Raw genomic sequence first — 14,230 nt, 5'->3', positions numbered from 1 at the left:
AAGCTTTTTTTTGTGCACCATCGCTCCGTGCTGTATGTCTGCTGAATATCAAGCACTCCGTACTAATAAAGGTGTACACATGAACGGTTTTATTCCGATGGAGCCATCAGTCAGATTCTTAATGGAATATTAAGATAGGTGTAAATGTAGCTATTTAAAGATCGCATATAAACCTTTAAATAAACACGTCTATGGATCGCACTATTATAAGGAAAGGCTTCAGGTGAGTATTTTATACCATGGAATTATATAATTAATTCAAAAAGGCTGATTCAGCCTCAATATTACGTTGTGGTAATGGTCGTGTTATTAGTCTCTGATTAAAATATCTGTTTTGAAGCTGTAGGTAGGTTTTTGGGAGAGCCGGCATGACTGAACTTTAGCCTCAACCATCTTGATGGTTCTCTCTGTCTCGATTTTAAAACCCTTGTGATAGTGTGGACAAGGCTGAGGAAAAATCGAAGCGGTGAATAAGAGGAGAGAAGGGAGATTAAAAAAAAAAAAACGAGGTGGACAGCATTCACTTCACACAAAGCAGAAAGAGGTAATCAGAGAACCAGAGAAGTACTGTATCAGAGCAAAGTGAGGGCAATGCCAACGCTCGTGCCTGCGCCAAGCCCCTCATCAAATCATCATAATCACGGCGTGTCAAGCGGCCCTGGAAAAGAAAAGGAAAAAAAAACTATCATTAGCCGAAGCTGAAATTGTAGACATCTGCAATGCGAAACCCTCTGAGTGGATCTATTTCTATTCCTCACTTTGTTGCCGCTGTCGTGGCAGCATATACACCGCAATTAAGTCTGACAGCGCTGTTCGGCATCAAGCGAAAGTGAGTTAGCGTGAGTTACTGAGAGGAAAAGCGGCAGGAGGATGTTTTTTTTTTTAACATAAAAGCGGCGCCCAGACAGAAAGAGAGAAAGACAGACAGAGAGAGAGAGAGAGAGAGAGAGAGAGAGAGAGAGATTGCATGCCAGCCTCATTTTACATTGATGAGCTTCATCAGACAAGCTGTTTTTCCGCTTGTTTAAAAGGTTAAATGCAGCCGGACTTTGTCGAGCAGCGCCGAAAGATCGCCTGAGAGGGCCGTTAGGAATGCACCGAGGAAGACAGAAACAGAGGGAGGGGGAGGGAGACTCGAGTGGAAGGAGGACGAAAATAGAACACAGACATGAAGGTGCAAAATGTGCCTAATAAACATCTCATTTTTCTCAACTGTAAGGAGGAGATGAAGAGATGGAAAGAGAGACGAACATGCAGAGAGCAGGACGTTCTCAAAGAATGATCTCCATGACCCCTGCACTTTGTTTCTTCCTGTTAAATCTGACTAATCGGATTTAGTCTAGGGCTAATTAGTGAAAAAAAATGACAGAAATTTTTGCGATATAGCAATTTTATCAATAATAAGCCTCATTCATCAATGTGTATATGAATGGATTTGTTTGTAAAATTGTTCGTATGAGCATTTATACAAGAAATTTGGTAGTCATGAAAATCCTATCCTGTAAATTCAGAAAAACGTTTGCAACCTACTCGTGCTCCTGAGTATATGGAAATTTACACATAAGAACATTAACTAATGTAAACCTTGACTTCAGGTTATATAGTTTGCGTAGATTACTGCACTTTTATTTTTGGTTCATAATGTCAAGTTTAAATTGCTTTTTTGTTTATTACATTTACAGCATTTAGCGGACGTCCTTATCCAGAGTGACTTATAGAAGTGCTTTGGGGTCCTTATCAAGTTCACTAGGACAGAGACTAAGAACACCATCGAGAACATTTTGTGATAATATTTATATTACTGGCATTAAATTAAAGAATAAGAATGAAGACAAATAAAACGAATCATTCAATTATGAACAAATGGTGCCGTATAAACAGTATAAGCCGGTCTTCCTGCGCGTAGCCGTAAGCCGTAAGCAAATGGAAGACATAGCACTCGTTTTTTATTATTATTAATATTATATACGATTAAATATTTTTATTGGAATAGGAATGAAGGTAACTCCCACATCTGTCTTTCAGTCTTCACCCTCATTGTTCATTTCGTGTTCCCAGCTGTCTGTGCACTTGACCTTTTATGGAGTTTTGTGGGCGTCACTAAATGCAAATGCGAGTACGACGAAAATCAGCATTTCCAAAACTTTTGTAAATCCGGCGGAAAATTTTTGCTCGGTTTGGCATACGCCAAGATTTACAGAGATCTTTACTACAAATTTACTAAATTAGTCCCACTGTGAGCACATTCATTACACTGCATTTGATAAAAGCTGTGATTTATAGGCTACTTTAAATTAGTTACTAATGAAAGGTTACTAATTTTAGCAAACGGATTAAGACTAATGTTTTTGAAACAGGTCTAGCTATTTTCAGGCTGCCTATCAAACATGGGGGCGGAGTAAACTTCTAGTCTTGCTCAAAGCTGGCAGGTTTTATTGTGGTTCATGATCATTCCTATCCAACATTTAATAGCATTTCTAACAATGTAGATTTTGTGTAAATCAGGAGTTTACAGGATTTAAAGGAAATGTAAAGAGCAGATTTGACTGGAAGTTGCAGCAACACACCTAACCACACCTCTTCCTAATGTATTCATTCTGACTCCACCCCCTTTATTTAATTAAGCTGCCTTTTGCTAGGTTATTGTTATCGATATATCGAGAACATACAATGCTGTGATTTTATGTTATAATTTTAGCCTGTGTTATGATTGTGATCATGATCCTAATATCTGATCGCTCTCCTGCTTTTCCTTTAGGCTCCCAGAAGTCCGAATTTCAGACAACGGGCCTTACGAATGCCACGTGGGCATCTACGATCGGGCCACCCGGGAAAAAGTGGTCCTGGCATCAGGGAATGTCTTTCTCACAGTCATGTGTGAGTACACAGTTAAAGATTTTTTTTTTTTTTCCACCTATTGATTTTCTTTCCTGCTGATCGACACCGGCGAGTTTTTCTTTTTCCATCTCCCTCTATTAGCCATGTCCGGTGGCTTTGTGGATATCCAGCATCAGCACTCTCCTACTCTCTATTTTGAAAAGACAAATGAGGAAATGATGTAGAGAGGAAATGATGCCTGTTATGCACATAATAAGATCATTACAGGCTTCGGTTCATGATGCTAGCTAGAACTTTTAGCGTTTTTTTTTTTTTCTTTTTTTAAACAGAAGCTCTTTCGGCTAGCCTTCATCATGCAGTTAGGAAAAGTGCTTCATCTTCTGGCAGTAATTAGTAATATGAAGAAGTGAGAGAGGAAGAGTGTGTGTGCGTAATGACATTTGCGCAGTACGAATGCCATTAGTGGAGCTGCCTGGTTGTGATAACAGCCTTTGAGCATGCCGAGGTGTGTGTGTGTGTGTGTGTGTGTGTGTGTGTAGTTGAGTGCCTATACTTCCGCTAATCCTCAGCAGTGTTTGTCAGCCTGTGCGAGATCAGCGTTCATACACACCGTACACATACTCTCACAAATTCACGTTACACGAATTCAGAAGTGCAGCTTCTGTGTCATGTGAACATGTGAATCTCGCAAGTTTGCGTATTTTTTTCTCGTAATTGCAAGTTAATATCACTCTATTGTAACATTTACTTCTTTATCTCGTAATCGCTAGATATAAAATGACGCCGTTGTGTGAAAATCACTCACAATTATGAGTTAATATCACTCAAATGCATTTCTTTTAATCTTGTAATTGCGAGTTTTCACTCAACAGCGACTTTTTTTCTCGGAATTGTGAGTTAATATTTCGCAATTGCGGTTACTCACAACCGCAGGTTACTATTTCACAACTGTAACTTTTTTAATCTCATAATTGCAAAGTTAATATCACACACTTACAACTAAATCTCACAACTGCATGTTAATATTTAACAACTGGGACTTTTTTCTGGAAATTGCAAGTTCATATTACTCAGTTGCGACTTTTATTTTTAATCTCATAATTGAGTTTTTTCACAAAATTGTGATTTTTTTAATCTTGCAATTGCAAGTTAATATCACTATTGTGACTTTTACTTTTTTTTAGCTCATAATTGCGAGGTATTTTCAGAAAACTGACTTTTTTCCTGCAATTGTGAGTTAATCACTGTTAATCACTGTTGCATGTTTTGTTATCTTGTAATTACGACTCTTTAACTCGAAATTGCGAGTCTATATCAGTTGTGTAAATGCCTTCTTAGAGAATGTTCAGTAAATGTTTTATTCTCAGTAAATGTCTCCTCACAGAAAACCTCACCATTTTTAACTGCTTGTTACATTTAAATGATTAGAGCGTCCGATGCACAAGCCCCTGTGAATGAGCTGTACAAGTGAACAGAGCTTTTCTTATTTCCTGAAGTAATCAGTGTCATGAATTGTGGGTTTTTTTTTTTTTTCATTTACCAACTCTCTCAAATTGAACTTTTAATTTTGCGATGAACCGTTTGTGTTGCTTTTCTAAGCTCTCCTTAATGATGCAGAGGAAGCTGAGAATCTCAGTGGTATAGTTCAGTGTTTATTCTTGTCTTTGCTATGCACTATACATGAAATGATAAATTTGTTTAAGGACCGGAGGTAACTTCTTATATATATATATATATATATATATATATATATATATATATATATATATATTCTATCCCAGCTAATCTTCTGTTCTGTGCACTTGTTCCTGCACTGTAAGTTGATTATAGAACAGCAGGAGGCTTAGAATACCGTTGTTGACTTTGCCCTAACTTTTATTTTTACCTCAGAACAGACCTCATTTGCACAAGGATTATTGCAATCCCCTGCTGGAAAGCGAATTGTGCTGCTAGTTTGACAAGCCAGATCGGTCCCTCGTGAGGGAAACAACCAGACTGCTTATGTCAGCCAGTCTCAGACACTTTTTTTTTTTTTTTTTTTTTCCCCTATTTAACAATGTAGTGGCACTACAAAAAAAAAAAAAAAAAAAAAATACATACTCTATTTCAGTTCATCTACACAAACAGCTGTGTTACATTTAGCAGTTTTATGAAGGCTACAGATTTTACAGAAAATAAATATATTGCCAATCAGGTACTTGTTGCGCTTTTTTAAAAAGTGTTTTAAAAGTAATCCCGATACCTGTGATATTTCAGAAAATCGTATCATAATTTATCAAGATATTGATTTGTTGTTGTATATTGCCCGTCTCGACATTCTGGCCAGATCAGGTACGACTTTTACTTTTTTATCTCCTAATTATGGGTTATATAAACGCAACTGAGAATGTTTTCTCACTATTTCGAATTGTCAGTTGTGACTTTTATTTTTTAAATGTCATACTTGATAATCAGTTGTGAGTTAATATCACTCCATTGCGACTTGTACTTTTTTATTTCATATTTGAGAGTGATGTTCACACAACTGCAAATTTTTATCTCGCAATTTTGAATTAATATCAATTAACTGCGACTTTTCCTTTTTTATCTCGTAATTTAGAGTGATATTCATGCAACTGCCAATTTATATCTCATAATTGCGAGTTATATTCACAAAACAGTGAATTTTATTCTTGCAAATGCGAGTTATCACTCTATTGTGAATTTTTATCTTGCAGTTGAAATTACAGGATAAAAAGTTGCCATTTTGTGATATCTCGAATTTTTTTTTTAGATAAAAATTTTGGTTTTAAATGTGGTCTGTTACCACCCCGAAGTGTATTATGTGTTATTCTGTTTATACCATAGCAATTTGCCAACAACTATAATGTTTAATTTATTAATAAATAACATGAGCTTTTTAACAGTTCGTAGTCAGATTTAATATTGTGATTTAACATCCATGAGAAAAGTTACTTCCTGTTATCACTTACTTTATAGCAACAATAAACGGTTGTTCCTTCACCTACATTTCCTTTGTTCTCTCTCGCTCAGAAAAACACAGCTTCTCTTTTTCACCAAGAAACCACAAAGCGTAAACTCCTCTGTCCGGAAGACTTTCCTGTGCTGAGAAACTTTGCAAAGCACTACGACTGTTACAAAGAGCCTCCTTCTGTAATGATGCATAAATGTCTCCTAACAAAACGCTTCACCACAACCACCACAACCACAACATTTTTCTTTGTTAAACAACAAAAAGATTTTTTTAAATCCATTTATTATTAGTCTCAGATTATGTCCCATTCAGGTCCCTGTGTATGAGCCGTTACCATGGAAACAATAACATAATAAAACAATTGCATTAACAGAAAGCTACTGCTCAACTATATTATACGGTGGTATAAAAAGCTTGAAGACATTTTTTATGAATTATCCACCATCATTTTCTCTTTTTCGCAGGTGCATTTACTATATCTTCTTAATTCGGTTCGTTTGCATTAAAAATCTATTATGAAGCATCTTTTCAAATCAAATGAACTCATTTAAGAAGCCCATGTGTGAGGTAAATGAATTATTTCTATGTCTTCATACTAGAATAGCAATTAAGTTTGTTTTTGAAGCACTAATGTATAATGTTTCTGATTTTCAACTTTTTTTTTAAATACTGTTTATAGCTGCTATAATGCAAGTGATAATCTGTCTCATGGATGAAACAACAACATAACTATAAACCTTACTATAAAATGGATACAAAAGCACATTAATTAAAACATTATAATTGTTAGGAAAGTATTGTGGTATAAGAGGAACAACACTTCCTGGTGTGCTGTTATAGGAAAGTAATGATCCTGTTTTCTCGTTTTATTTCTTACTTATGCAGTGCTTATAAAGGCTGTAAGTCTGTATGTTATAAAGGCTGTAAGTCTGTAAATCTGCTTGCTCTTTTCCTTTTCTAGTCCATAAACTGGTCCATTTAATCAGTGGAAATATTGTAGTTTGATGTTACTACCTTCAGTGGAGTCACGAATGAGAAGGAAAAAGTCCACACCTAGCCTTTTAACCACAAATTATACAGGACAATCCCTTAGATAAATGAATAATATCGGAAAAGTGAGTCCATTTTTCATTCATGCTAATAGACTCCACTTTATCACTGAATATGCGTTCACAAAGTCTATCGTCTAATCTTTCAGAAACCACGGGAGGGTGTGTGTGTGTGTGCGCGCACGTGTGTGTGCGTGTGCCATTAGGCCATGGAGAGTATGCAGTGGCTCTCCACTGACCCTTAAATCCCCTTTCCCAATACGGACGATGAAGAATGTCCTCTTGCATTGCAGCTAATTGCCGTCTAAGCTGAAACAGAATTATTCATAACCTATTAGTGTGCCAGGTTCGCCTGAGTAAAGAGGAGGGGAGGAAAAAGCGAGAGGAGCACAAGAGAAGGAAAACGAGTGAAAAAAAAGTTAATTAGTACGAAGCCATGTAGTAAGTGTTTCAATTTTTGAAAGGGGATTCATAAATAAGAATTATCATTTTAATGAGTCGCTGCCAATTATTCAATTATTCGCTCTTCAAAGACTTAATCTTTAAATTCATTCCACTTCTTGCTATTGTCCTTCACCCATGTTACAAACTTTTACTATGCCTTTGAATTGATTTACAACTTTAGAAACGGCCAGTTAAAGCATGCCAAGTACTTCTATTTATTTGTGTAGTACCGTTTTAAATAACGCGACACCTACAGCAAACATGCAGCTTACTCCTAACAGTTGTTCTGGCTGTAATACAAATCACAGGTTTATATTAATGCATTATCGTTTCTATGGTAACAGCTAACTCCCAGGGACTTGTGTGGTGAACATTACACTCCATGTACAACACTAATTTTTTTTTAAATGTACAATTTAAAAAAAAAAAAAAAAAAAACATAATTGTTGATATGAGGAGGTTTTCTCTGAGGAGATGTTTATTCAACATTTTTGGAAGGAGTCTCCAGTGTCAGCACTTTGTAAGATTCAGAGGTTTTCCTCCTCATGAAAGTCTTCAGGATGGAGTATGTTTCATTTAGAGGTTACTCGGTGACAAGCTGAATTTTTTTTTTTTTTTTGCCTTTTTTTGTGAACTTGTCGCATGGATGTTCCACAATATTAAATGTAAATATAAATGGCTAAAAAAACGACGTTGTTCTTTAATAAATAAAAAAAATAGTGATCATTGGTGTGAGAGGAGTAAAACATTTCAGGAGGTGCTGTTATAAAATAATCGACTTTGAGATGGGACTGGCCTTGCATTTCATGTTGGGCTTCATTACACCATTGATTATTTTCCTGTAACAGCATGCCTCATTGTGTTCCTTGCTTAATTACATTTATATGAGACTCTATTATTGCTGAATTACATGAAAGTGGTTAATAATGACCTGTTCAAGTGAATTGTGTCTAGGTGATTATGTAATAATTGTGACAGGCCCATCATCTCGTAAGCAGCATTACATCAACTCACTAAGCAGTTTTATCCACACTGATAATTCTCATAAGCAAATGATTACGCCAAATAGTAGATAAACCTGGGATTGGCTTTCTTTCCTACAGAAAGCCTTCTGGGATGGAATAAGCATGCCTTAGGCCAGCATTGCTCCCCACATTTTTGCTTTCCAAGCTCTCACTAGAGCTGTTGAATTTGGATAGAGCTGGACTGTGGATTGTATAAGGGTTATCTGGATTTAGGTTGGGGAAAAAACTGGTTATAGTGATATTGACTGTTTAATCGTTATGCCCAGAAGGATTTGAGCTGAAAAACAAGACCAGGTTCAATTAATTGGTGCAGTTATTTGCTTAAGCGAGTTAATGCTCTGGGCAAAAATTGCTTAATGCTTATAAAAAAATATGCGTGGATAGAATCGGTGTGGACATTTCTAGTCAAATTGAATTCCACAATCTGGGTGATTTTAACAGTTGCATATTAAACAAAAACTAACATTTTTTAAAAACCAGATTGCTTAATTATACTAATAATTATACTTAATAAAAGCACTACTGACAATAGCTTACTAAGTGAGTACCCTCCATTATTGAGCAATAATGAATATATCAGTTTAATAATACATAGAATGTATTCTGTAAAGTGTAAAGTTTTCTGAAGTAGTGCAATTATTCCCTGTAAAACACTGTTCGCAAAAGTATTAGCACCCCTAATTTTTGGCAAAGCCATAGCATCATTTCCTGTAATGTCTAACACATTTGGAGACACTTCTATATAATCTTCTGCTCCAGGTTATTTGTGCAGAACTTTTCTTTATATTCGTAAGTTTGCATCAGGAGACTGATTTCGTGTTTTCAGGTGACCGATTTTGTGTGATTTTTAGACAGGGTCATTAACCTGTTAAAAGATGCATCTATTGGTCTGAAGATCCAATTCTTAACCTCCTGGCAGAGATTTAGCAGAATTCATGCCACTTAAACCAGCAGCTTCTAAACAGCCTCAAGGCATTCAGGATCCACCACTAAATTTTAAAGTGGGTCTGAAGGCTTTTCCTTGTATGCAGTCCACATAAAAATAGGTGAAGATTTCAGAGACTTGGTGAAGTTCAGGAGCTGCAATTTGTGAGTTATACTGGGTTTACACTGTACAGTTTTAATCCTGGTTATGCTGTCGCAAACAAAAGTCAACAAAACTGCAACCATATAGAGCTGATCACAAAGTTCTGGCAGTGTGAGAATTTTTTAGTGTGAATGCTGCTATGACACTCATCTAAAAACCACCAGTAGAAGGACGGCATCAGATTATGCCAAACTCAGTGAGTTACACAGCTACCACACGTCTGAATGGACAGAAAAATATCCTTATTACCTCAAGCTCACTTTGATGAATGGACATTCCATGTTGTCCTCTTTTAACCAGCTACAAAAGGGCTCCAAAGTCCTCTTCTTCACCTAAAATGGGTTTTCTCTAGACACAACATTGCTGATATTGTACCAGGGGTTTGTTTGAATTGGCAAAACTAAATTAGGGAGAAAATGGGGGAAATTTTTTTAAACAAATTGCTTGTAGATACATCTGGATTTAATATTGGCTTTTGAACAGGAGATTTCACTGATTGATGACGTAAGGCAGAACATTAGACCTATTCGGATTAGATTAGTTTATCAGGGGGACATCGGTAATACATTGTTTCTCCTCAGTGATAAAAATCTCACATCCAGACAGCAATAAAATGACAACAGGTGCGTGTTTCTAGCAGGCTGTATATTCTACAATCCTGGATGTTTGCGTCACGCGGTCACATGATCACGCTCCATTCACAACATGGTGTCCAAGTGGTTGAAGAGGCACTGACGTAGAGGCTCTTATTTCAGTTTGGGGTGAACCAAAGTTCCAGAAACATTTTGAAAATACAATAAAACAAAGCATACAAAGTAAAAAAAGTATACGAGAAGCATCTATTTTTTGTTTTGTGACTCGTGAAGGGTTTAATACCTGGGGACGGGTCACTGATATGTGCAGACAGGTGTATCCAGGACTAATATAATCAGACAAGCACTGAGTTTGGTGAAAAACAGTAGGTAGTTTGTCCTGTAATTTTCTCAGAGACGGACGGAGAAAACCACCAACAGAAATAAAGTAACAGTTGCACATGTAAAATAGGAAATGACCCCAGGACCCCATTTAAATTTAATCCCATCCAGATCTTTACTCACAGGTCTATCGTTAGAGGATCTTCTCCTTATAACCTGGCATGGAGAACACATTATCAAACAGTCTGTTATAAATTTTCAGCTACAATTTTATTGGAATCATCTCATATTATAGTCAGATTTGAAACTAAAAAACCCAAAGAACCAGCCAAACTGCAATACTGAATCTGTGATTTCTGGGTGGATGAAGAAGTAGAGACAGTTATTTGTAGCACAGCTTTGTCAGCAGGGACCACAGCTCGATGTAATATTCATGATTATTGTATATTGAGGCATTGGGGAGAATCTGAGAAGTTTTGGCTTGGACTAGCTAATAGATTCCTGTTTCATACTTGATCACTGGACCCCAGGCATCTCCACAAAGACACAGCAAAGTGAAAAAGTCCTTCATCAAGCCCAGACATAACATAACTCTATTTTTCCTCATAGCAGTTTATTAGCTAATTGAATTTCGTTTCAGACTCATCACCAACAGCCACAAATCTACTAGATCCAGATTCTGCATTATCACTGTAAGTAATTAAAGTACATATTTAATTTAATTACCTAGCAATTTACAGGACTAAAATAACCATGTATTGTTATGGTGTCCATATATCGCACATATCATAGAGCTACAAGCAGTGCTACTCCTGTTCCTTAGTTTGTTCTTTACCAGAACCTTTTCACCTTGAGAAACCATTCATCCTCCTTTTAAAAATTATCTCAGGTTTTATCACTAGGTAATAAAAACAGCCATGAACCTGGTAGTTTTTCATGGCAAAGTGCGTCAAGTGTTTATACATGGTTTCTTTTTAACCTAGACAGTCATGGTAATTGTGAAAATGCTTTTCATTAGACAAAAGACTAAGAGGAAGGAGGCTAAATAGAGAGAGAGAGAGAGAGAGAGAGAGAGAGAGATAATGAGAGAGAGAGGTAGAAACCATGGATGGGTTTATTGTCATTGCTGCACTGCTTAATTTTAACATGGCTTGAAAAATAGCAAGTAAAATATAACCTTTAATTACAACCTTAACCTTATAATTATTATCACATTGTTGTACATTGTTATTACTGTAACTATTATACGATTGGAAGAAAAACATGCAACATTTTTCCAATATTTACCTGTTCAGATTCAGTGGATCTGTGCCCACTGTGACCTCAGATTCCTGTTCTTGGCTGACAGGAGTGGAACCCAATGGGGCCTTCTGCTGTCGTAGCCCATCCACCTCAACGTTCTCTGTGTTCCGAGATGCTTTTACTTTCACCATGGTTGTAAAGAGTCGTTATTTGAGTTACTGCAGCCTTCCTGTCTGCTATCTGGCCATTTTCCTCTGATCTCTTCCATCAACAAGGCATATCCACCTACAGAACTGCTGATAACTGGATGATCTTCATAACATTCTGTCTTCAAAATCTTCAGATCTTCAGTTTCTGAAACCAGCCCATCTTGCACCAACAATCATGCCAACCTTTTTTGTGCTCTTAATTTGTTATTGCAGGTTTTTACATTAATTCAAGAACTCCACTCAACAGCTGATTTAGTAAGTGCTATTAACACTACTAATAAACTGAACAAGCACCAAAAACATTACAAATCAAAGCACTGTACATACATTTAACAAAACATAAAAACAGACACAATAGACACAGTGGCCCATTGTGTGTTCTGTCCATTGCACTGAAGATAAATGAATGAGTGAATATGCTGTTGTATAAATATAGATTGCCTTTGCTTTAACTGGCCATTTGTGAAGTCTGGCATCAAGTGCTGAAGATGAATGAGTGACTGATTTAAGAACCGCAACAGTGGGAACAGAACGAATGTCCAATGGAAGACGAGTGCTCAGAGCAATGTCTGCAAAGGCATGGTCACCCTTGAGTTTCAGCCTGGACCATGGGACTGACCTGAAGATCTCAGACACCTCAGAATACTGTCTATCCATAATTTAGGGAAGCACAAGACCATGCAAGGCTTTAAAAACAAATGAAAGAATCTTAAACTGGATCCTGTAATGGACCAGGAGCCATTGGAAAGAGGCCAAACATGGGGTGGTGTGATCCCTTTTCTCAGTGTGCATTCTAGTAGCCTTAAGTCCCAAGACTTAAGACTTGACATGTATATAGTATAAGGCATTACAATAGTCTTTACAGTAGTAGAATTTACATCATCTTGTTATGAAAAGAAAGAAATGGTTTTATTTTTAGCAGTCAAAAGTTTTCTACTTTTGACAGTAGAGTTTATTTGATGATCAGATTTGAAGTCCAAGTCAAAAAAATGAGCTCAAAATTCCATAACTTCCATCCAGCTTTTGTTATTTTCAAGACTGTCATTGAGAAGCTTTATTGAAAATAACAAAAGCTGGATGGAGGTTATGGAATAACTTAACCACAAATTAATCAGTATTAATTAAAATATTAAAATACAAATTAATCAGTAACATCAATAAAATCTGTGTGTGATTTAGGAAAATATATGGAAAAATGGTAAATTCAAGAGAAAAAAACAGACATATTCATCAGTAAAATTTAGGAGTTGTGTGTACCAGAGCACAAATAACAGAGTATATTAAATAAAATGGATAAATCCTGAAAAATTCATCTTTGTTTCATGTAGAAGGTCTGTATACCAGAGCAGAAACCAGAAATTGAATAAAAATAAATAAATCCAGGTAAACAGAGATAAATCTTAACTGTTGCAGTCCAGTGTATATGTTTCCATTACACATGCCCAACTTTAATTAATTAAGCGATGTGCATTTTTAGCAGTGCAGCATTTTCTACAGGCTGCTATTAATGGCATGTCAGTGGAGCACACATACATGCACACACACACACGCGCACAGGTGGGATGTAGGTGTGTGAGGGTTGATGAATAGCCGCAAAGTGTTTGTTTCGGTGTCTTGGGCTGGGGCACAGGCCTCGTCCTGACATCATCACTGGCACCAGGCGTTTGGGAAGGTTGTCATGAGGTCGATGTACACACAACATTCATCATAGCATGGCATAATGTAGCCCTGAAGGTTACCGTGGACCTTCAGACTGTTTTCCTTCATCTAATCTCATGGTAAATCTTTGAATGGTTGCATTTCTCATCAAAAGCCCACTGACATCCTGAAATGAGCAAAGTGGATGTTTTATACAAGGTACAACATGTCTGACATCCGGGTTTTAGTTTCATCTTAATGGATGGAAGATCTTGTCCCAGACATTTTGTCTGACTTTCATTCAAAAAATAAGTGGAATGTTTTAGAGGAAAAAAAAGATGAATTATTAAATTGCTGCTGAGGAAGAAGACCAAGGATGATAACTCAGGGGAAAATAAATAAGCTTTAACTTTCCAAAAACTCTTTTAGAAGACTAGAAATTCATTTTAATTCTTGCTTGCAGTTGTCTTTTTTCCCGTCAAACTGCCACCATCTGGTATGTTGATTTGACAGCTCTTTATATAGTCCAACAGCAAGTACAGTAATTTATACAATTAAAGTGTGAATTCTCTGAACTGTCTACTTTTCCTCACACCATATCCAATATGTATCTCTAAACCAATGAGCTGTCAACCATTCAGGAATCAGCCTCCATCTCGCCGACCTTTAAGGTCACACCAGACCTCGAGAGCAGTGTCAGAGAAAATAACTCTTACACCTTTCAACATTCTAATATAAGAAGTTTGTTTAATTCAGACATCACGCTCGGGTTAAACATAAACAATCTGTAATGCAGCTCAGATTCAAACG

General features: G+C 36.6%; 1 protein-coding gene across 2 annotated transcripts in view; it reads left to right on the top strand.

Annotated features, from left to right (window-relative positions):
- igsf21a (immunoglobin superfamily, member 21a) overlaps positions 1–14,230 on the top strand; it is a 250,689-nt gene that overhangs the window by 159,730 nt on the left and 76,729 nt on the right. For both annotated transcript variants that reach the window (XM_034313983.2, XM_026932425.3), the window contains exon 4: positions 2,759–2,877. In XM_034313983.2, coding sequence (XP_034169874.1) covers positions 2,759–2,877 — 119 coding nt within the window. The remainder of the gene's footprint in view (positions 1–2,758; positions 2,878–14,230) is intronic.

Source organism: Pangasianodon hypophthalmus, chromosome 20 (genome assembly GCF_027358585.1).
Source record: "Pangasianodon hypophthalmus isolate fPanHyp1 chromosome 20, fPanHyp1.pri, whole genome shotgun sequence".
Classification (NCBI taxonomy): Eukaryota; Metazoa; Chordata; class Actinopteri; order Siluriformes; family Pangasiidae; genus Pangasianodon; species Pangasianodon hypophthalmus.
The sequence above is the reverse complement of the archived record's forward strand: the minus strand, read 5'-3'. Positions and strand labels throughout refer to the sequence as shown.